A 25,144-nucleotide genomic window follows, 5' to 3' on the forward strand; every position below is an offset into this window, starting at 1 on the left:
CCTAGTCGTTAGTGTTGATTGTTCTCTCAAATATCACTGTTGTTCGTTTGGAGTATCCCTTATTAGTGCCTCTTTAATCAAACTTGCATGTAAATCCTTTAGGTATTCCTCATCCAGAAGACGTTTAACCTCATCTTTTATGTCCATACTCGAGAGCCCGGAAGTATCAACCATCAAGTCGATTATTCCTTTTATCCTTGCTGAAGATGATAACACATATCGGACTAATATGGATTTCTACGCTCCCTCATAAGTGAGATTCTCCTCACTAATAGAAATAATATTGAAAACCTCGCCAAGCAATACTGACACAATAAGACTGTATTTAACTTTGGTATTACAAATCCCCTTCGATGCAAAATCAAGTTCAATTATCCGGAACCGGTTCTCAACATCCAAACAACAGAACCTAGGAAGGTGGAGTTCTGAAACAGTCATTGTTAAATTCGTCTTCTCCGTTTTAATCGACCATACTTGTTTTTGGGGAGACACAGGTGTTGAAGATTGCTTTCGGAGAATTTTTTTTAATAACGTCGGGGTCACCAATGTAAAGTATTTAATGTTCCAATATCTAGTTTTTAAATTCTAGATTAATAATAATGATATCAAGAAGAAAAATGAGAAGTGATCAACTTGATCAAATCAAACTTCAACATGTGTTGTCTTAATTTTTCTGCTTCTCCAATCCTCTTGAATCAATTATAATATAAATTTAAAATAAAAATACCAGTATATAATGCATCACTTATACTTATAAGTATAAGGATAAAAATAATAATATAAATAATAAGACGATTAAAAACCAAGTCGAGTTTTATATTATGATATAAACAGTAATACCCGTATTATATAAATATATTTTTTAACAATATGTTAAACAATAGCAGACGGGCATTACAAAACAATAGCAATCTTAAATCTTGCTTTGGACTTTAGTTTTGCTTAAATTGAACTACTGTAATGCGACCTAGACCACATTTCTTGAGATAGGACATCCCAGGGATGTGCTCTTCGCCACCATTGTCTGTTACTTTGCTTTTCCATTAATTACTTATTATATTATATTAAATCCTCAAAGCTACATTTTGGCTTTCAGACAAGAAGCAATGTAGTAGTTCATCTTGTATTGGTGGTCTCCCAATATTTTGCAGAATACCCTCCGCCAAGACTTCCACCACTAAGGAATTATTACTCAATCATTATTCACAGCTATAAAATGTAATACTTTTTCAACTAGTTAACGTTGAGAACACTGACTAGGTATAGAAGTATAAACATCGATAGATGAAAACCAAATACACTATATATTTTTTTATTAGCAAGATAACGCCGTGTATGTGACAAAATTAATATAATAACCCCTCGATATAAAAATGGAGAAGAAGATAAATTAATTTTCTGTCAATTTTAGAAAATTGAAAAATAGCTCGATTTAGATTTTGGAAAGTTAATAAAAAACAATCAACTTCATTTTTTAGAGAAAATATAATCAATATGTATATCACTTGGAATTATTTTCTTCAAATAAAAACGTTAAATTGTACACCTTGTTGACAGCTGTCGATTGTTATAATACTATTATGCTGTTTAGCAAAAATGTCCCAAGAAAAAAGAATACTGAAATGAATGGAGTTTGATCTTTTGATTCCAAATATGATCTTAGTTGTTCCATACAAAGCTTTTTAAAGCTCTTGGTAATAAAAATTGAGATAAATGACATAATTTTATTTCCAAATCTAATTTTAAAAGGTTTCCAAATTCATTTGTATTAATTATTCATCAGGTATGCACCTCAAGTTATCTTTATTTTAATTATCTTCTTAAAAATGTTCTAAACCATTCTCAATTTGAGATGAGGCCGTTGCAATATTTCAAAAATATTTTTTTTAAATCTATATTAAAGATAAGTCTATTTATTAGCAAGCCACAGGAACAAAATGAATAGATTGAAAAGAAAAGGGAGAAAAGAAGAGGAAGTGTAATTAATGTATTGAACGTTGATTGCTTGAACTCGAATGAGCTCATATTCAGTCATGGTCAATTCCCTAAATTACTAGATAGAAAATAAATAATCATTTAAAATGAATTAGTATAAGCGAATAATTAATTTTTTTTGGCATCTTTTTGAGGAATAAATGATCTCTAATGATCAAACTGTGATCATACTTCCCACTGTGTTATTTAGAAGTGTAAAAAAAATTAATTTGTTCAATATTATTGTAACGCTGTTCTTCTACGAAACTAAATCATGTCCTTGTAAACGAAGAAATACGATATTTATATCTGCTTAACTGAAAAAATTATCTATATTTTATCTCATATTGTCTTATTAATTCCCCATTAATGGAATATGTACATAATTAGTTACTAGGAAAACTGCCCTGGGGAAAATTGTCATTAGAAAATTTCCATGGAGGAAAATTGCCTCTTAAGAAAATTGTCTATATTTTGTTCAAACTTCATGATAAATAACAACACACTATAAATTCACTTAATATTATCTATAACAAATGTTTAAATTTATTTTTTTGCCAAAGAAAGTTCCTTCAAGTGTGAGTAATCTTATTGCAAAACAAATATGTAAAAAAAAAAATGAAAAGTTATCCAAAGATATGATTATTGATTAATTAATTATTTTAAGGAGTTTATTTTCTGTATAATAATTTACTTAATTAATTCATAATATCTATGTATATTCGTTTTATAAATTAATCATATTTCTATTGTTTGAGATCGTAAGCAACTATAATACTATTGACAAAATTTAAAAAAAATCCTTATTACGCAATAACCTAGCTAGTTTGCGTTGTTGGATTAATACTTAGATTTCTTATGAAAACTAGTTTGCAAGAGCGTGCAAGCCTTTATTTTCCCTTTTTGTTTATTAATTTAAACCATTAGTTATGGGGAAAATATTTAAAATGCAGTAATTAGTCGGAGATACCTCAGGCTTTGTTAATATGGTAAAAGTATCAAATAACAAATGTACATTATTTCTTTAATTAATGAAAAAATTATGCTGTGATTAACTTAGTTTAAAGGATATGTTCTTTCTATTTTATCTTTGTATATATTTATTAATTTATTTCTACCAGCGGTGATAATCAAATCCTATAATGGCTGGCTTATTGTTATATAAATCATCACTGTAAGTAATACTTACGGGGATGATAGGGCAATAAATGAATTATCGTTTGATGGTTGAATTATTGACAATGAAGTTTTCTAATTTTTATCAAAAATTACTAGTAAATAATTGTATTCAATAGTAAAAAAATGTCACAATACTAATAATTAAAAGCACTCATAAATACCATAGAGATACTTTTATGTAGTGGAACATGTGTTTTAAATTTTTTATTATTATTTTTTTTTTTTTTGGTGCATAGGTCAAATGATGAAGTGATGGTCAAATCTTTCCAGCCAAGAATTCGAAAATTTAATAATAAAATATGATAAGTATGGCTGTATATGGTTAATATAAGTAAATGTATACGTATAAACATTGTACGTATCTGGATTTGTTTTAGTATGTAGTGTAAACATCAAAGAAACATAAGCTAACAACCTTCGTAATAATTTTATAATCATTAATTTACTTTTCTAAAAGCAAAAACTTCTTTTGGTGAGTTTATTATAAAAATTTCTAAATTGATCAAAACTCAATTTGAGAGAAATGATTCTAATTTCCATTGACCAACCAAATGTTTTACTTGGTAATTATGTACGTATGAATATAGAATTAATCTTCTCTATACATTGTACAAAAGTTTATATTATTTTTGTCAGTTTCTATTTTTCATACTTAGGTATCAGTTCCAAAAATATATAATATATAATGGTAAAGAAAGTATTCGATTTGTTCAATAATGTTTATTAGTATAATTCATATGTTACAACTAGTAATGGCCAATCCGTTTGGGATTTAAAAAAAAACCTGAATTGAAAGTTTATATATTTAACTTATAGGAAGCAAAATTTTAGCCATGGAACGATTTAAGAATAAATAACCCCTATCATTTTAAGTAATCGTAAATAAGGTTGAAAAATCGGAAAATACTTATCAATTCTTGTTTATATAGGTATAAATACTAACTAGAACAAAATTAAGATGCTTTATCTACTGATCAGAGTAACTACAATAGATAGAAAAATATATAAATATTAATTATTGTAATTCACAATTAAAACAATAGAAGCCTAAAATATACCGAAGTAATTTAGAGTAATAAAAAAGGTGGAATAGACTGCATATGGAGAACAGGTCCAATGAAGTCAACATTTTTGAACACAACTTTAAAAAAAAAAAGACATAAGGGCCCCTCGAGCAGATTTTATTTTTATTTTGTAATATTAATGGGGAAGCTAAATTGGATTGCAATGTATGATAGCAAAAAATGAAAAAAATGTAATGTTTAACACGTATGTAATTCTTTCATTGGCACGGTTAAGTGCAAACATTTGCATGTAAATATGAAAACCTTTTTAGAAAGACAAGAAATATCAAATTTTGAATTAAATAAGTAATTGATAGATTTATAGACGAAAAAATATATTTAATATCTGAATATGAAGATAAATAGCTCACACAGCTCACACAGCCTGTTCCACAATTCAATTGCGTTTTTCTGAGGAGACTAATTGTGAAAAATGGCCATTTAACATAGCCAACCAGATCTCCGGACTTAACAGCACCAGAATTTTTCTTATGGTTTTTTTAAATCAAAAGTTTATGTAAAGAAGCCCCAAACGATTCAACATCTTATGACAACATTCCTCACGAAATTGAAGAAATTCAGCCTTAGATGTTGCAGGACGTCATGAAAAATGCCTTAAAAAGAGCCAAAAGTTACAAAGCAGATTCACAGTCACCATTTAGCTGATATAATTTTCCAAACATAATGGAAAAAAAGTAAGGACCAAATAAACTTTTTATGAAAACTTAACTTACTACTATTTCTTAGAACAAAGTTATGGGCAATCAAAATGATAGCAGGACTTTTGTGCTACCCATTATAATAAAAACCTTACTATCTCATAAATTAATTAACAGGTAAATAATAAAATATTTCGTTCATTTCAATTTTTTTTTTCAGCCGTTTCTTAATTGCAACTAGTACGTTCATATTTTTTTCAATATAACCTGCTGACCTAAAAGAAAACGCCCAATGCTACATCGATATGCAGTTTAGATGATATAGTCCTGTAGCTCAAAGATATTTAGAAAAAAATCAAAGATAAGCTTCGACATACATACACGCAAACTTTGTTTTATTTGTGTAAATTTGTCCTTCTTTTAACATAACACGCTGATCTATATTTACAAACACTCGTTGCCGTATTGTTATTTTTTTTGGTCCAGTACTGTTACGCTATTTGAAGATATTGAGTTCTCATTAAAAGTTTTTTTTAGAGATATATAACTGTGGTCATTTGAACTTTATAAAGTGCCACATAATACTAATCATTTATTAATCAGATGGATAATAATTAAACCATGTAATCAATTAACTTATAAATACTCCATTTTTGTAATATCCTCATAAAAAATATTTTAAAAATTATTTAGGAAAAATAATTATTTCAATTTTGGTTACAACATGTACAATTTGCACATTCAAATGACAATATTACATATATTCGATGAGCAAATAAAAGAAATAATACTAAATAAGCGAATAGCTACATATATGATTGGTATTCATTTAAGATTGATTTGTCGTTATGCATATACTTGTCAAAATATGACCAACAATGTGTGCCATATTATTTTGTGCTTGGCAATCTTAACAATATTAATTATTTTCCAAAGTTATTACTATTATTTTTAAAGATGTACATGGAATCTAATTGTAAATATATTAATGGTCAGTTTTCTCATAATTGAAAGAGAATAACAGTAATGATTGGTTTTGGAGTTATATGTAAGTCCGTGCTGGACTCAGAGTTGAATTTTTGTTGATAGCATCTATTTAATAACACTCCTTCTATTTAATTTTCATACTTTTTTTCTGCAGTTAAATAAATAAGTAGATTATAATCAATTACATTGTTTAACACATTTTCTTATCTTGTTGGTAATATTACTCAAAACAATTCTTTGATGATATAACATCAGAAAGATAATGAGGATGTGAATGTAATAGTTACTTCATTCAAATTCCTTATTTACTATATGTATGTGGATATAAATTTTATGTACAAAACAAAAACTCTATTAATTAATATAGTTCTATTTTATTTTATATACTTCGTAAATCAACCTTGTTTTATATCTCTATGTAATATATACATACATTTATTATGACGTTTCTAGGCTAGGCTTGTTAAAATAATATATATATTTTACATTTGTCCGTAATTATTTATTTATGAGATGCAGGATCGTCCAACTCATCATCTTTATAATCTAGGTAGCGATTTATATCAGAACTAATCATAATTACTTTTCATTTTACTATGTTTGTACTTTGTACGTATAAGTGTGTAACATGTTAACGTCATTACAGAAATATGCTGTTTTACTGCAGTGTATTTCAACTCATACATACCAGGAGGATTAACGTTCTATGAATGCAGGCAGAATTATGCTATAATGCCAGACCATGAATGAGAAGAAGGTTTTATTATGCATATACCCCATGTGTCAATTAAAGTGATCATTGAAGATTGTTTTTCTAGAAAATAGTTCGTGAAGACATTGACTACAAAATCAAGTTTATTTCCATGGAATTATGACTGAAATTGACACTTTTTATTCAATATAGCTTCCCTCAGACTCAGTGATGGCCTTCAATCTCTTTCTGAAGGTTGTACAAACCTTACGAATGAAGTCTTTTGATAAGTTATCCCATGCAGTCTTAATGGTGAACTCCAATGATCTCAAATATCCGTGAGGTTTGTTGCAGGAAGCCCCTAAACCTTTGTCAAGAGGGAATATTTTAAAGGATTAAGATCAGAAGAGCTAATAGGGAACATGCTACAGTTAAAAGATGGTTGATTCTTGACAACCTTTTCTCCTTAGTGGCCGTCGTAATGATATATTTTTTTCCTCTTTACTCTTGATTTTGCTCTAAAGTAATCTTTTAGGATCTTTCTGAGCTTCACCTAGGTCGAACTTTTTTTTTTTTGGCTATGCTGCAAATCGTCATTAGAGTATTAATTGATTTTTTTTTCACAGAGTTCCAAATCTTTTTCAACATTGGTTTTAATTCTTAAATTGTCCTTATCTAACATATAACAAACTTCAATTATTTTACCAAACATTGTATTGTCTGGACAATGATTCTTGCCTTATATAATCTCATATGCTCCTCCAATTATAATCTATATTATATGATGTCTGCATGCGAAGTAGAAAACTTTTTGCCCATGTTTGTGTCAAATCCGGTGTAATCTGTTACGATAATATCACCCAGCAATTTCCCTTCCTCGTACTGTGGACTACCTGAGACGAGTACAGCGAAACTATTAACTATTACGTTTTTTAGAATAAAGCTTTGTTGAACAAAAAAAACATTTTTTTTGTATTTTATTCTATTGTATTCTACTTTTGTATACATATACGTAAAGATAATAATAACTTAGGAGAATACCTAAAAAGACAGGGGGAAAAGTAGAAAAATTATAAAAAACTAGCATTTTTTAATACCTGGGGTATAATTTACCCATGGACAGAAATAAAGGGTTAAGAACACATTTACACAAATTAAAGCACAGTCTATTGTCTTTGATTTGATACCCATATTAATGCTATACGACAAGCCATTGTGAAGCTATAATCAAAAGAATACAAACAACCACGTTTTTAGCCTTTTTTTAGAGCAACCAACAATAAATTTTTCAGTTCCATGGGACAGGTATAGCCAAAGTCGAAAATCCAAATGACTGGTATATTTAGTTTCTATAGACCTTGTAAAACAGGAAAGAGTTAAATATTAAAATGTTATAATTTGAACAGGTTTATTGCTCATGCCACCTCTTTTGGGGAATTGGTATATCAATTCAGTTGAAGTAATGTCATATAAACATAATATTTACCGATTAACATTATCACTCTCTTTTGAAATCAATATGTATAATTAAAAGTTATATGTACATTTGCTATGATATATTTTAGTCTATTATGTTTATTTAAAATTGTAACACATATAATAACATTTGTAATAATTGCATATATTTTGGTTATACTTTTTTAGAATATTGGTATAGAAACCTGATTCATTTAGATATATTCCTACCAAAGTCAAATAAATAAATTAGAAGCTTTCTAATATTTATCGTTCAAAAAAGATCCTACATATATTTTAAATTTAATTAGGTATGGATTGAGAAATATAAATTTGGTTTTAATTAATAAAAAAATTATATAAAATGGGTGTTAAAATTACTTACCTACACCTCCAGAGGATTTTCTGGAGCAAGGAGCAGATGCACATTCAAAAAAAGGCGAAACTAATTCGTCTCTAATTTGCCTTGCCATTTGTCTGCAGTGGGAACAATCCATGGTGCAGACTCGACGATGAGGAGAAATAACGTATCTTCGATAAGATCCTCCTCCACCTCCATCATGTGACGTAATACTAATTCCTCCAGGGGAGGTTCCTCCTCCAAAATAACGCGAAAAATGATGAGAAGTTGGGGATCGAGACAGAGAGTTGGACGAGTGGCATGAAGAGCAGGATCCTCTACGTGACACTGATGTGATGGGGATTTGAATATTATCCATTATAAATATAAGTTGATTCTTATAAGCACAACAACACTATGATAGTTTCTGCGAAAGCTTTTTTTTCTTCTTCAATAGATTATCAATAATAATCAGTCCTTTTTAATATCAGTGTTGGATGATAAGAATTTCCGTTAATGGTTGTATTTATTTATGATACTCTACACTTTCTAGAATATGAAAATGACGAAATTAGAAGTAGTCTTTGTGTCTTTTACGACTAGTTCAAGTATTTAGGAGTATCGTGGAAATAAACTTCATCATTTTAGCGTAGCAGCATTAGGTCTAATTTAATGAAAATACCTTTAAGGTATAACAAATTTATCAGTCATTTTTTACTCTTCTTAATATATTTATATCATTTGAAGTTCACAGAGCGCTTTTTAGACGTGGAAAGTATACTGCTCTCAATTTTTCATCGATAGGAAAGTTCCGTTTGGGAGAACTAATAGTTATAATTTTTTCTTTTGTTAAATATGGACAGTATTAATAGTGACTTTTAACACAAGATGAAACGCTTAGGTCTTTATTGTGTACTCTAACTAATAGTATATCAAGTTACATTTTGTCAAAAAGGAAATTTTCTGCCTTAGAAAAATATATACACATTATCGAAAAATGAAGTATTATTGTAACATCATTTTAGCTTCTGTATAATGAATTGATTAATGTAACTTAGATATATTTCAATGAAATAATATGTAATAAGTTACTTATTGTTTATTTATAATACTATTTATATTATAAAAGCAGGCATAAACAAATATCACTACATATTGATTCAAAGATTAATATATATTTTGAATTTCAATAATTTCACATACAATACATGTGCAATCATTTATTTAGATGGAGAAATAATTTATTCTTATATTTATAGTTAACGATTGTAAAAATGTTTCAAAACAATTTAAAGTATTCAACAAAATTGATAGTAATTTACAATAGTAACTAATTTACCTTTCGCTAAATTGAGCATAATTCAACTTAAAACTTTTTAAATAAAACTTTTTGTAGGATTATAAAAAATAATATTACTTTATTGTTGAAATTATGAATGAACCAAATACACATTCATAATTATTCCAATTTATTACAATATACAATAGGAAGTAAATTTTTTTTTGTATATGGTATTTTTCCAGTTTTAAGATTTTAAAGTAAAATAATTCACTCATTCATTCAAAGACATATTTACTAACAATAATAAACAGCTATATTTTAAATTGTTTAAAAACTAGGCAAAAATACCAGAAGAATTTATTCTATTTTCTATCTTACTATATAGCATAATAGTTCATCTAGCAATAAAGATAACAAAATGGGAAATGAGCAATATGAATACAAATAAGTAAACAAACTATCATGCATGTACACGTAATATGTGAATTATAATTTTTTTTCTTAGAAATTTGCACATAATAATCTTAGAAATTATCTATTTCAATGTGGAGAGGGTAAATAAAAAATGTGTTTTTTTAAAGTGGTTAAAATGGAATGTTCAATAGAATTTTGATTTAAATTTCATATTTTTAATCCAACTTCTACCTAAACTTTAAATAATTATTTTATCTAATTTTTTTGGGATGGTACTTCATTAGCTTCCAAGTTTTTCACAAATTATTAAATTAATAATGGAGGGTTCAAAAAATGTATACTTAATTTTCACAACAGAATTGCTCAGATTTTTTGGCCAAAAACATAAATATTGATGAATGAATGAATAGTTTTTCATATAAAAAATTAAAAGTTCCCTTACTTTTTGAACACATACATAAACACACTTAGACGTGTGCATGTACACTATATGTGGGACTTGCCTTTACAACGACCAACAAACGTTAATTAAAGGCTACAATCTACCTATTTTAATGTTACCATAAGTCTTGGACCACATTTTTAAATGAATTCATAATTCTTATCTCCAAATGTTTTTCATTTAAAAAATAAGAAGAATACTGAATAATTAAATTTATAAGTTAATTATGAAAGAAAATTACCAGGTTATTCATCATGTAATATTTTTAGATATATGTATTTTCCCCTGTGTAAGCATATTCCTCACAAAAACAAGTATCTTAAGCAACCTAAATATTATCTATTTTTAGAAAGAAAAATAAATATTAAAATAAAGGAAAGTTTGTCAAAATAAAACATTCCTTAATTAATGTAGGAAGGGCTTAAGATAGAAAATAAACCATTTTTTTTTATCCAAAAATAAATTTTAAAGGTCAAAAATAAAAATAATAATATATTGTTTATGCCATTTTTAATGAATATAGGAACATAGAAGCGACAATTATCTTCCCCAAGTATTAACGATGTATCTGGATATGTTGGTCCACTTTCGGTAAGTCTACCTCAGACAAAGTTTTATGGCTCTATGAAGCGAGGATAATTGTAATTATTTCCGACCTTATATTGGGCCAGGCTGTTAAAGCAAAAAAAAAAAAAAAAAACCAGTAAATTTTTTAAATTGTATGCAAAGAAAATCACTTCATGCAATGATCCACACACTTTGGTCTATGCTGACTGCGGGGAATAGTCCCTTTTGATCTTTATACAATAGGACAGGCAACAAAAGCAAGATGGAGAACAATACAAATCCTACGGGATATCCGGGACAGCATTGACAACTTTCTGAAACGTCGTGGGCATCGCTTCTCTTTTGACAAAATACTCAAACAAGCCCACCTAAACAAAACTCACTGATTTCATCAAAGGAAACTTAATTTGGGTGGATAACTCTGAGCTTGATAATTCAGAAACAATCATATACACAGACAGATCAAAGGACGAAGAAGGCAACACAGGTCCTGGATGGGCCATTAACAGGGGATATATTGTAAATAATCAGTCGATAGCATCTCTGAATAAAGAAGCATCCGTTTTCCAAGCTGAGGGTTTCACCATAACACAATCGGTAGAAGACCTTCTAAAACAAGAAAAAAATCGAAGAAAGTTATTATCCGGAATAAATCTCAATCAGCAGTTGCCTCTCTAATTAATCCCTTACCACAATTAATAAAGTCAAAAAGTGTCAAGCAACCATCAACCTTGGAAAAAAGATAAAGGAATATACATTGAATGTTACAGAGGTCACAATGACATCACAGGTAATGAATTCACTGACTATCTTGCAAAAATTGGAACCGTGAGTGTGTTGTTGTAGCTCCCAGTTATATTAACCAAACACTTGATGACTTCTTTCACAAAATGTGGCGTAGTCGTTTTAAAAACAATCAGAGCATGAAGCACCCACATGTGATGATGAAAGAGCCAAGATCAAAACCAGTTAAACTTCAACGTGGATGCCTGAAGCTACTTTTTCAACCCTACACAGGACATGGACCATTCCTCGCTCATCTTCGTAAATGGCCGAACACAAGTGTACTCTGCAATATCTGCAAGGAAGAGACTCAGAGTGCAGATCATCGTCTAAATAGATGTCCCGCTCCCTCATATGAGAGAATTGAAGCTATACAAGAAGAGGAAGAAAATGGCCAAATTCTTGCAATTATGAAATGTGTTAGAATGAAGAAAATGATTTTAAACTTGCATGTTTATTATTATTATTTTTATGCCTATTGTGAATAGTAAACAAAATTTTAATTAAATAAAACTGGTCATGCTCGTCCCTTCAAACAATGATTACTTGATCATTATCGTTTAAAGTGCACTTCGGTTCCTTAGTGTTCATTTTCATTGATTCCTTTTTTGATGGGATGAAAATTGAATTGAGTCCATTGAATCAAACAGTACCTAGTTATTCAACTTTTTTTAAACTTCAAGTTGTCCATGAGGTCAATACTAATAAAAAATTTATCTGTGACCGCCTTACAGCCTTACTGTATTTTTTTTTCAATTAGTCCATAAACAACATCCCTCCTTTGTCCCAATTCATAAAAATTTTATTGTTTTTTTTCTCCTTTATAAGTAATGCAATGAAGAAGCTCATTTCGAAATATCCATTCGAATAAAATATAACCATTTCTATTTATTCTATTTTGTCAATGAACATTTACTATTTAAAATAGGATTAAAGGGATTATCAGAATAATTTGTTAATAAATATTGACGATAGCTCGTCAAAAAATACAAAATAAATAGTCTATTATTTTGTGAAAAATCCTACTAGGTTGTTTTTTTGTTGTTCAAATAAATTAATTTATCATGAACTTAAAATCGATGAGAAAACATGTATGTTTGCATAATGCAAAAAGGCAGTAAAAATATGTACCTCCGTTAATAGGATCTAGTCAAATATGTACTGAAATTGATACAAAGCACATAACAGTATATGAATAATTCATAACGGAATAAATAATTTTTTTTTTTGGTAGGTAAAATTACCGTTCATAATATATTTATTAATTGTAGCCTTTGCATAGGTACATTTGAAAGCATTTATGCATACAATATTACCTTATGATAATATGAGACCAACTATATCAACATTATATTTTAAATATGTGCTTGGAAAAGTCATCGTTGATCTCATAAAAGCATGATTTAGTATGATAAATATAATAAGTTTACGAGCTTTCTTTATTTCCTTTTAATACAATATACGAACAGATGAAAAACAAACATAACTTTTTCCTTTTAAATCATTGAAACTAATATATGTACTACATAATATGTATGTTATTCACATAGAGGTTGATTTGAAAAATTTTCTCATCGTGTGTTATTATTTTATTTCCTCTGCTTCCATAAAATATATTGGGTATTACATTAATATTTCCCTCAAAAATATTAACAAATTTTACAGTACAGTCAATTTAATTTTTTTGTCAACATTAAATTTTAAAATTTTATTAGATTAAAACCATCTATTTCAATTTTAAAAATTATACCAGGGTTAATTAAACTTCATAACTTCGAATTGAAGCTTAACATACTAAAATTGTTATAGTTTTCAATTAATTTATATATTTTTCTATTGTAGTTTACAGAATAAATAAATCATATTGCAAATAAGTAGAATTTTATGATTCTAAGAGTATATTAGAAAAATAATAATTGATGAGTTTTGGTAATATATTTAACAAACAGTTATTTTTTACGAAATGAAGGCAAAATTAAAAAAATATATGGAATAAACTATAATGGCGCCATCTACATTAAAAATGAATACAGATAGGAATAGAATTAACAATTATTCTCCAATAAGTGAAGATTTATCCCATAGTATCTTAAGAATCTATTGTTTGTGATGTCGTTTAAAGACCCTAAGGGAAATACGTATTTTGACTATAATGAAAGACCTTTAATTTAATACCTAAATTAAGTTATTAATTTCATATATTAATATATAAATTTCATATTTTGTAATGTACGAAATATGTATGAAATAACAATTTCATACTGTGGTACGTTAGCTGTTATATAAATGTTATGTTGTTATTTTTTTATTTTAATAATTGGGTTTGTCAATAAATTGAATGCAACATTTAATTGAATCAAAAAATAGTATTCTTTTTTTTTTTCGTAATCCTCTTATAATTTTCATACATTTGTCTAATATCGGTTAAAGTATTTTCAACTTACAGGTTGATCCAACTAGAAGCTGGCAACCTACCCTCTAGCTACTCTTGGACTACAAACTTTACTATATCATAGCAAAGGTAACCAAATAATTCTTATAATTACCGTAATAAATATATTTTCATATTATAAATATTGATTAAGAATTTAAGCTAATACTTGATTTTAGTAAGAGAAAATAAACTATTATGGAAAGAAATACTCTGAAATTGTAAAATCAGAAATTGAAATACAGCTCAAGGTACTTGCACTAATCAAAGAGCCGTACCTACTACATCACTCATAGGGGGTTATTCCTCGAAAGTACGGATCCATAATTGGATGTAAGTTTGCCATAAAATCAAAATGTGTCAATTGACCCAAGTTTTATCTGAGTGTATTTTCTCCTCCTTATAAACATTTGTAGTTTAGATCAACAGATTTCATCATATAATATATAAAAACCTGGCAAAGACATTATTTTTTGTCTACTTGTGGATTAATTTTCGTTTTATGTTAATAGAAAAAGGGTTTGCTCCTTCGAAAGACTTTAGAGACAAATTATCCTTACTTGTGTCACAATAACTTGCATTGTTCAATCAGAATACAAATTTTAAGTTTAATGTTAATAATTGCATATTACTTCTATAGACAAGAAAAGGTATCCATAAGAAAAAATACATTGATTTCATGGGGAATCATACAACCATGAAAGACGTACAAGATAATGATGACGTTAAATTTGATTCCTAGAATTTTATTCATGATCTTCTACCGTTAAGAATAAGGACTTGACATATCAAAAGATATGAAAATATTGCTCATGAAAGGTTTAGTCATATTTGATACTATAATCTATGTTACATTATAATATATTACGATTGAAAACTTTGTGAAAATCTTATATATACAAAAATGAACTTTTAAATCGTCCTCCTCCGTTTTTTCTCCCTAGCAAAAGTCTTTGTTCTACACTCTACTATAAAAAATAAGAAGGGAAGGTAAGATTGCATTAATCAGTTGATTTGTCTTAAATTGCTGCAATTCAAATGAACCCTTATGAGAATTTAATATGTTCAATAAAGCCAAATAGTGACATTGTATAACTAATGTGGCATATTACTTTTGTAATATTTTGAAGTATCTATGACCCATAAGCATTCTATTGAAGCATTGGATATTACGCATGATTCTTATTTATTTGGGGGTAAAGTAATTTTAAAGTTGTTTTGTAGTAGGTGCATATATTAAGCGATCTTCACTTTAGGCAAGTTAGAAGTAAGATATGCTATACATGGGGTTGAACAGGTTTTAAATAATATATCATAATAAATTTTGTATTTGTGATTCAAAAAATTGCTTACTCATAAATTTGTTTTAGCTTCATACTGAGAGGATTGTAACGTATAAATCTGTTGATTGTTTACTGTTACTGGTTATATGATTCACAAAACATTAGCAATTTGTATCTTTGCAAATTCTTGGGTTGTCTACATTGCATGCGTAACTGTGGACGTATTGCCGTACACATAACCTGTTCAGGAGTAATTCTGAGGAACTTAATTTTGTTTTCTTAAATCCAGGAAGTCACCATGCAATTTTTTATTTTTTTGGGTCTTTTTAAAATTATTGTTCTGGAATAAATTAGGAACTTTTACATTTGATTCAAGTAACAAACATAAGTTATAAATAACATAATTTATTTCAATTTTTATATTATTTGACAGACAAAATCTTAGACGATACACCACCAGCATTTTGTGTCCAAATACGCCACCATTTGTCGGTGGAATGGACAAGCTCGTACTAGTCAATGTAATATTCATTTGTAAACAGTAAAAACAATTATAGCGATAGAAATTTTCTGGATGGTGTAAAAATGGAATACATTAAGCAAAATTACTTTTTTTATTATTACGATTAATATAGCTACTAATCATAATGTTATTTTCACATAGGTACAAATGTAATTATAAGTAAATCTTATCCAATTTATCAAAATTTATAAAAAATATAACTTTACATTATTTTTTACAAAGCTTTTACTTAAAAATTACTTAGAATGGCTAAAAATAAATATAAACTGTTTATTATGATACATATTTTAATATGTAAATTATATTTATAATTTAACAAACTATTTTTGGAGACATTATCATACTTAATTATCATAATTGGATGTGAAATTAATTTTAACACATACCAATATGTAAATATGTATAGTTATGTATTTCTTAATCAAATTTAATTTGTAGTTAACTGGTTACTATCTTTTTTCCATTGATATTAGCGAAAAATTATATTTATGTAATTTGTTACTGAAGTTTTTCTGTCTGTTTAGTTATCTGAGGAATTCTATTTTTAACAACAAAAACGTGAAATCTATTGCTAAAAACTTCAAGTTTTACGAAAAAAGAAAATGATAGTACATTTATTAAATAAAAAATAATGAATGTGACTTTAAATGAGGTTTTAGCAACCAACATATGTAGCAAAAGCTCAGTGAGTCATATCAATAATTTAAAAACAAAATTGTATGCCTGTGGTTATTTTTTTCTTGATAACATGAACAATGTTTTTTTTTTCCTAAGATCTTATCATTATTTCATTATTATTTAATTCCAGGGGACATAATATTTAAAATTGAGTAATTACGAGTGATTTGATAACAAAAAACAAAAAATAACCCTGAAGAGTTATCTTATATATCACTGAAGCAAATTTATTTTATTATAGGAACAATGGTCTGTTTATCGACACTTTCTAACTCCGTAGAATACCCAGTATCACCGCTAGTAATAAGTAAATAATAAAGATCATTTGTTACATTAACGTAAGAAAAAAGTAAGAGAAAGTAATGATGTAAATTTTGCATATTTTTATAAAACTATATTTAATTTAACTAAATTTCATTTTTTAATAGCATTAAGCGTTTTATTCAATTAAAAACGGTCATAAATGAATTTACTTGTAGCGTCATCAATTATGCATACGTAATGTAAAATAAATGTTTTGTTGTTCATCTGAGTATATTTTTCCGGAGACTTGTGGGTAACCAGTATAAGGGCAACTTTTCATTACGGCCCTGCGCTTAATATAATTTTTTTTTAAATACACCGATTTGAAATTCTTACAAAAAGGGTATACATAATAAAAAAACAATAAAATTATATTTAAAAAGGTCATATTACGAAAATAAAGAAATATAATTCAATGATATATGTTTTAAATTTAGTAAAAAAAAATGACTTTGTCATTAATTCTTTAATAAATTATAATTAGTTAAAAAAATCAATTTATTTTTGGACAAATAACGCTTACCACATTTATTTTAAACCTGTTCATGCTAAAAATTGCCCTGGATGGTACATTGGTGCTATGTTATTGATACTAAATATCAATTAAATCTTCCATTTTTATACGAAAAAGTATTTAACATATGAATCATATATCTATTTTTAGTTAAAGAAAAATCAAATATTAAAATACAAGAGTACATAATATTTCCATTTTACGAGTATATGATGAGGCTCAACAACTTATATTGATATAATAAAATATATTTTTGACAGTTTTTATATTATAACTATTTATATGTTATTAGTTTAATGATCAATATGAAAAGTTTTGACATTTTTTATATGGTAAAAACGATGTCTTAGTACTCTAAAGGGCCACAATTCATGAAGTATAGAAAAATTCATACTTTCATATAACAAAGATTATAGAAATAAAAATTCTTTAGTGGGAAATTGGTATTTTAAGGACTCAAATATATAGAAAAATCTTCTTTAAAATACACATGTTATACTAAGTTTTTCTTCATCTTTTGACAACAAAGATAACACTAGTCAACAATTTTTTTTCTTTGGAATCAGCTAATGAGCTTCTGATTATTTAAAAATCAACATACATAAAACTAACTCATAATTGACCAAAATTTAATTTTGGTTGAATGCTAAAAGTAACATTTTAAACCTTGATAGCTAAATGAATATACAAAGATAAATTTTCAAACAAAAAAGTTTAAATCACCTTTAAAATACTAATTTTATATCTTTCCTTTTTGAATTTTTATGTCTTCATTTTACGAAAAAAATAATCTTTGTCCCTTTGATAAAAATGAATTATTTATCAGAGTTCCAAAATAGGCACATTTTTATTGATTTTTGTTACTTAAAAGGTTTTTTTCCCCAGGAAAAGAAAAAAAAGATAAAACTATTTTTCAAATCTATAAGGATTGTGGTTTTTTCTATTAATATATTTCAAGGGAAAAAATAGCACTAAATTATATAAATGTAGTAAAAATTTATTTTAAAAAACACAATTATTGTAAGCCTCTTGGATTAATAGAAATCAGAAATTTATCTAGATAGTGTTTCTGAATCAAAGAGCAAAATAAATTGAGATTTTGTTTACAAGTGTAAGTAATAACCAGGAATACCATAGAAACCGTTCTACGATCTTAACGATTCTCCATTTGTTACTCTTCAAAATATTTTAAGAGTAAATCATATTAAAAAAAAATTCAGACAATTTTTGCTTTTTGATATTTTTAGTTCTCAATTAAAACGTATATTACTTTACCAGCTAAAGCGTGTATAGCTTACATTCCCTCAAAATACTTAGTAAAACTGTTGTTATGCTGTAAATTATAATGAATTGTATGAAAAAAATATATGCAAAATATATTTTTGAAATTATTTTTTTTAATAACTTTATTTTTTAAGAAAATGATTGATGTCAAATAGAAAATATTATATTTAAAATAACAATAGTAAAATAATTAGAAGTATAACAAAAAAAAAAGTTGGCTTTACAGATTTATTTAGTGTACCAATAATTGTGCAATGATAATATTATTACAAATAAATAAAGATAGGTGCAACCCAACCATTTTATAGAAAAAACAGTTTTTTCCTTTTTTGAGATAAAGGAGGATTTTAACCCTTACAACGAATGTTAAGAGTTTGATAGTGTCTTAAAGTGCACCTTAGTCACGTACATATATGAATAAGGGTGATTATGTATAAAATTAACACACACAAAACAATATTTATCAAATAGGAAAAGTCACATTAATTTTGTATAATAAATTTGATATAAAATATTTGAGTGCTCAAAAAAGATAAAATCATATAATTTGAATATAATAATATTCATTGAGTTTATATATACTGCCTACAATCAAATTATATATTGATCACTAACCATATTTTTACCATTATAATCAGTCAATTTGACATATTCATGTCACGATATGAAAATTGGTAGATATTTTATTCGCGTTTTTGACTAAAATCGTCTGCATGATATTTTTGCTAGAAGGATCAGCTCAGAAATTTGCTGACTTTAAAAAAAAAAGAAGACAATTTTATTATTTTTTATAAAACCTTTTTCTTAAATATGTTTTGTTTTGTTACTCATAAGAAGGGAGATTCTAATATAGAAAATTACAGCTGCATCATAGCCCATTTAATATTTTTTTAACGTAATGTGTTGAGTATTTCTTTTACCATTTTAAATATATCAGTTCACTGACATCACCACGGTACTGGGAACTGAACAACACTAGTCTAAGGTTAATATTAAAATGTCTTTTGTGTAGAAAACCTTATACGATATTTATCTTTACCCACTATTTTTTGTATAATATCTTTTTAATATCAAATTTATTGAATTTATTAAATATAAATTATATTATTTGCTGGGAAATTAAATGTAAACTTTTGTCTCTACATTACTCAAACGTCAAAAAATATTACATCATTCTATTTTTAGAGTAAATTTGTATAGTTTGAGAGCAATCTGATTTACAACACCTTGGTAGTAGTTGCATCTATGTATAGGGTGTAATGTTGTTTTTTCAATATAAAACAGAACATACAAGTATGAGACGTGTCTTAAATCATATACATAACACGGTCTTTAACTTTTATTCATTCAACATTTACGTAAAAAGTCTCTGAAACCTCAAAAAAAGCCCTCGAAGGTACCGATGAAGACTTTCGGGACACCCGGTATATATTAATCAATTTCTTTTAGTAATAAAGTGTGTGGTCACTTACATTTTATAATATTTTACCAAATTTCATTTAATTAGAAAAATGTAAACATATACCAACTGCATTATCCACATTAAAATTGTTATAAGTGTTTTATTTCACAATGATTCACCTCATTTCTTGTTTGCAACTTCTATAAAATCCCAAGACGTACATAACACAGATTAAGTTATGAAAGCATTTGAACAGCTTGTATCACTGACTAACCAAATAAATCTATTTTTATAACAAGATACTATTCATTTTATTCATATCAGAAACAAAATTCAAGACATATCACAATACAATTTTTGTGTAATGTCTCTGAACAACTCTTTAAAAAAGTAAAATAAAAAAGTCCAAAAATTAATTCATATTTGGTTGCTTATGTAATTCTTCACAAAAGATTCAGTATTTAATTTGATACATTCTATATGCTCACTACTTTAAAATATGTATCATCAAATTTCCTGACGTCAGCATTTCTAACCACTGATCCAAAAAGTAGATAGTACATTTACTGAAAGGTAGAAAAAGTTAAAATACTTCAAAAGTCGACCTTGAAAACTTTGCTAACAAATCCTCTTCATATACAAGTCCTGGAATATTTTTATTAGGCTTATTATTGTAAGCTTTTCCTAAGCTCAGTATAAACTAGTTTTGAAGTCTAAATAAAGTCGTGAGTCTTTGATTGTGAAGTCTACTTAAGTTACAAGAGTTGAAAATATGGATTTAAGTCAAAGTCTAGTTGCAAGTCTCGATTTCAAGTTCTACTTCTATTTTTAGTGGTTAGTGTTCGGTAACAGTGTGGATGATCATCAAAGTCCCCACTTCTGCATTTATTGGATTATGAAAAAATATTGTAGATGATTAGTTTCCCATTAATTTAGAAGAATCCATTTCATTCCATGTATTCCAAATATTTACATCCTAGCTAAACACTACATAATACAGTTATAAAAAAACTTATTTTATGACTAAATTTCATTAGATTTATTAATTTGTAGTTCATTAATCAATAAAATAACTGTTTGAAAAAATAATAGGAAAAACAGAAGGTTAAATTCGATAAGTTACTATTATTAAACATGACTTTGAGAACTAAACATGTCACCCATATAATATATTACTCGTATTCTAGTATCTGTTGATGGCTAGTACCTATATGTATATTAATATTTGAACCAATAACTGTTTTTTAAGAATCCGTGGTATATAAATCTGAAAACTGAGCGAAGGAATATAGAATAGAAACTTCAAAAGAAAGGGTTTAATACATTCCCTAAACTAAGTTTATATAAATACTTTATGCTCTTTAAACTTACTTAATAGGTTATTTACATCCTATTACTAAAATTATTACCATAAAAATATGCATATGTAAATATGGAGCTAATTATGTTTATTTTTTAATTTTACCTCATATAAATATCTAAAGTTAGTTGTTAAATATTTGTTTAATTCAGTCTTTCTAAATAAGTCTTACAAAATATGCAGATAAAGAATAAAAATAAAAAACCTTTGCTTGCATTCTTTTAAATATTTGCTGAATACTAATTTAGTCTTTTTTTTAAAACTTAAATTATGTTTCAAGCAAACAACTTAATACTTTTTATTTATTATATATGTAAATATATCTATTATAATTTTTCGAATATCAAAACATTATTTAAAAATAAGAATGAAATGTATTTTCCTGTTAGTTGTCAATTTTTTTTTGGCCCTCTTGAATGTTGATTGGTTAATCTCAAATTAGATTTTGTTAAACTATCAAAACTTCGTAGATCTGTTAGAAAATACTGAATAAAGATATGTAGAGTATAAAATTAGTTGCCCATTGGTAGCTCTTTAAGGTATTTTGCTATTAATATTTTTCTTATTTTATATTTCTGTCATATCATTGCTTATCTTAAATACCAATAAGAGTAAAAAAATCTTAAATACCGTGTAATGATCCAAATCTACGAACCAAAATTATCATTCTGACTTATCCAAAAACTTGTTTGAATATATTTAAAAAGTCTTATAATTTCCCACCATAAATAAAGAATAGTCTAATAAGTGAGAAGAATTGGTTAATTTTATTAAATATTCCATTGTTTTTTTTATATTTAGAGGAGAAATTGTATAATGAAATAAGATGACATTGTATTTTATGTGAAAAAAATATAGTGAATAGAAATATTGATAAAGAGCCATTTTCGATTAATACTGCTTGTAAAAACCGCTAAGTTGAAATGATATTAATGAAAATATGATAAACTTGGAATATAAAGTCCCTGTGGATATGCTTTTGAGTACAATATTAAAAAAAAATGAAGTGGCTATAATTTAGTCTATTTCAGCATTTCACTTTGAGTAAAAAATAATAACTATTAAATGTCTACTTAGTGGGATTTTTCACTTTAAAGAATATGATGAAAGGCATTTTTTAAGCGGTAATGTATTGTTATAACATGTCTTTTTATACATGTTTTCTTTATGAGAATTCATAAATATTCATAATATACTGACATAATAGCTTGCATGAAGTTGGTGTGATCGAAATTTGCTGCAAAGGCTTTATATGAACATAAATATTTACATAAATATGAATAATTTACTCGATGTCCAATGAGTATTGTTTACTTAAAAACATAAGCCTTCTAATATTCAGAAACTATATGATATATGAAATAAAAAATGGTTAAGCCTACAATTTCAAGTTGAGCAAAAAAAAATGTGCTTCCTTATATTACTTATTAATAAAACATATGGTAAAAATTGTGAATCTTAATTTCGTCATTATCTAAAATCTACCACTAGTATATAATGAAAAAACATATATGATTTTTTTTCTAACATTGAACAAGCAAGATTTTTTTCTTTTTATCAAAAAAAAAAATTGAAAAATCTAGAGTCTTATATATTATTTTTTATTTGAACGCTAAAACTATGATATCCACTCTATCCTTACAGCTCCTAACAAATATGTATAATATAATAAAATACCAAAAAAAAAAAAAAAAGAAATTTCCATTAGTGTATTCAAACTATATAAAAGTTGTTATATATGTAGTTACATGATTTTCCTTCTAGGTAACATTCAAAACAAGATTACGTATCTAAAATAGCTTTTTTTTCCTCTAGAAAATTACATAAAATAACTTTTCATTTTGATTTTTTTATATAAGTAAGTACATATTTTCAAAATAATTTTATAAAGTTGTCGAGTAGACATTAAATATTTCAGGATAATTTATTGGTGTTTTTTTTAACTTTAAATTACAATTTTCTTACCTAACCGATATATAATATAAACGAGTCCATTGATGGATAAGTAAAATCTAAATATAAAAAAATAAGTAAAATCGCAAAAACTATATTTAATTTCATATATAACAAAGTGGATCATTTTATAGTCCTAAATAATTTAATAAAATGGTTCTATTAGTTTAAAATTGTGCATTTTTCTTGATTGATTGTAGTGGAAAAAAATGTGTATAATACTTCTTTTTTTTCATCACATTGATATAAGGAAGTTTTTTGATGACATACAACGTTTATAGAAAAATAAATGAACACACGAAGAAAATAAAATAGATGAACATTTAGGAGATGTTTTATCAATTATAATGTGAACGACGTACAGGGAAATTTCTTACTACCGATATTTGTTGTCACCAAACCTCCTTCTTGAGAATAAATATTTTTTAAAGCATTTGGATTTACATTCCTCGCTTTTTTTAACTAAATGTAGTTTATTTTACATAAAAATTGTTTAATGAAAATAATTTACACTTCCAATTTTAGAGTTTATTCATAGAGAACACACCAAAGTTTTGGATGACTTTGAATTGTTAGATTTGAAGATTACTATTTATAGAGTCGCCATTCAATGCCGTCTATAAAATAACTAAAAATGTTCTAAAATCGTGTTTTTATACTACTATTTTAGAGAAAATGGGAAATTTTGATATTAAAGAAAATTTAAAATGAAGTTATTATTTATACAAAAAAATTGAATTAATGAATAAATCTCTTGATCCTATTGTACATACATATATTTGATGAAATTTCTCCCGGATTCAGAGTGCAACAACAAAAAAAGTGCTATGATATAAATACATAAAACCATTGGTTGGTTGGATATGCGAAAGTAATGAGATTAATCCAACAAAATAATAGGGCAAGAAATGTTTTCTTTAAAATAAAGATGATAATGAATTTAACTTTAAGCATTATATATATATTGTACGTTATATTCTTTAGAGCAAGAACAAGTAACATCAGAAAATATTGCAGTAATCTTCTTGCAAAATGAAGTACAGGACTTTTGTATGTGGTCCATAGCCATGAACTGATCCTTATACGCCTTCATTGATGCTGCACTTTCATGGCGTTATCTAAATGCCTTCATATCAACATGGAGCCTGAAGGAATAGTCAAGAGGATTAAAATTTGGGCTATAGAGTGTCAATTTTGACTTCTTCAAGTATTTGATCATATAAGCTTAGAATGATTTGCTTATTTTAGCCATATATGTGCTTTATCTATCCAGAAGATTACGTTACCATTAATTATAATGTTTTACATTATAAACAGTATTTCTTACGACTCAAATTAGAATTGAAATATCATTTGGATGATGACTGCATGAATTAAACTTCAGCCTTAACTCAAAAATGACAAATATTTGACTTCTGATACTTCATAGATACTATAATGATATTATAAATATTATTTATAGCCTCAAAATTATAAATTGCTAAGTGTGGTAATTTTCTTTTCCACTCGATATATAATATAAACCAGTCAATGGATGGATAAATAAAGCTTATTTCCCAGTCCATAATAATAGATA

At 26.7% G+C, this 25,144-nt stretch overlaps 2 protein-coding genes across 2 annotated transcripts in view; both read right to left on the reverse strand.

Moving 5' to 3' along the window:
• The window catches only part of LOC121120605 (atrial natriuretic peptide receptor 1), a 339,724-nt gene that overhangs the window by 117,200 nt on the left and 197,380 nt on the right, over window positions 1-25,144 (reverse strand). The gene's annotated exons all lie outside the window — the stretch shown is intronic.
• Window positions 1-25,144, reverse strand: part of LOC139905854 (uncharacterized) — a 64,414-nt gene that overhangs the window by 15,893 nt on the left and 23,377 nt on the right. Inside the window, exon 2 of the mRNA XM_071889626.1 lies at window positions 8,395-8,826. Coding sequence (XP_071745727.1) covers window positions 8,395-8,728 — 334 coding nt within the window. The 5' untranslated portion in view covers window positions 8,729-8,826. The remainder of the gene's footprint in view (window positions 1-8,394; window positions 8,827-25,144) is intronic.

The sequence above is a fragment of the Lepeophtheirus salmonis genome, chromosome 6 (assembly GCF_016086655.4).
Source record: "Lepeophtheirus salmonis chromosome 6, UVic_Lsal_1.4, whole genome shotgun sequence".
Lineage (NCBI taxonomy): Eukaryota > Metazoa > Arthropoda > Copepoda > Siphonostomatoida > Caligidae > Lepeophtheirus > Lepeophtheirus salmonis.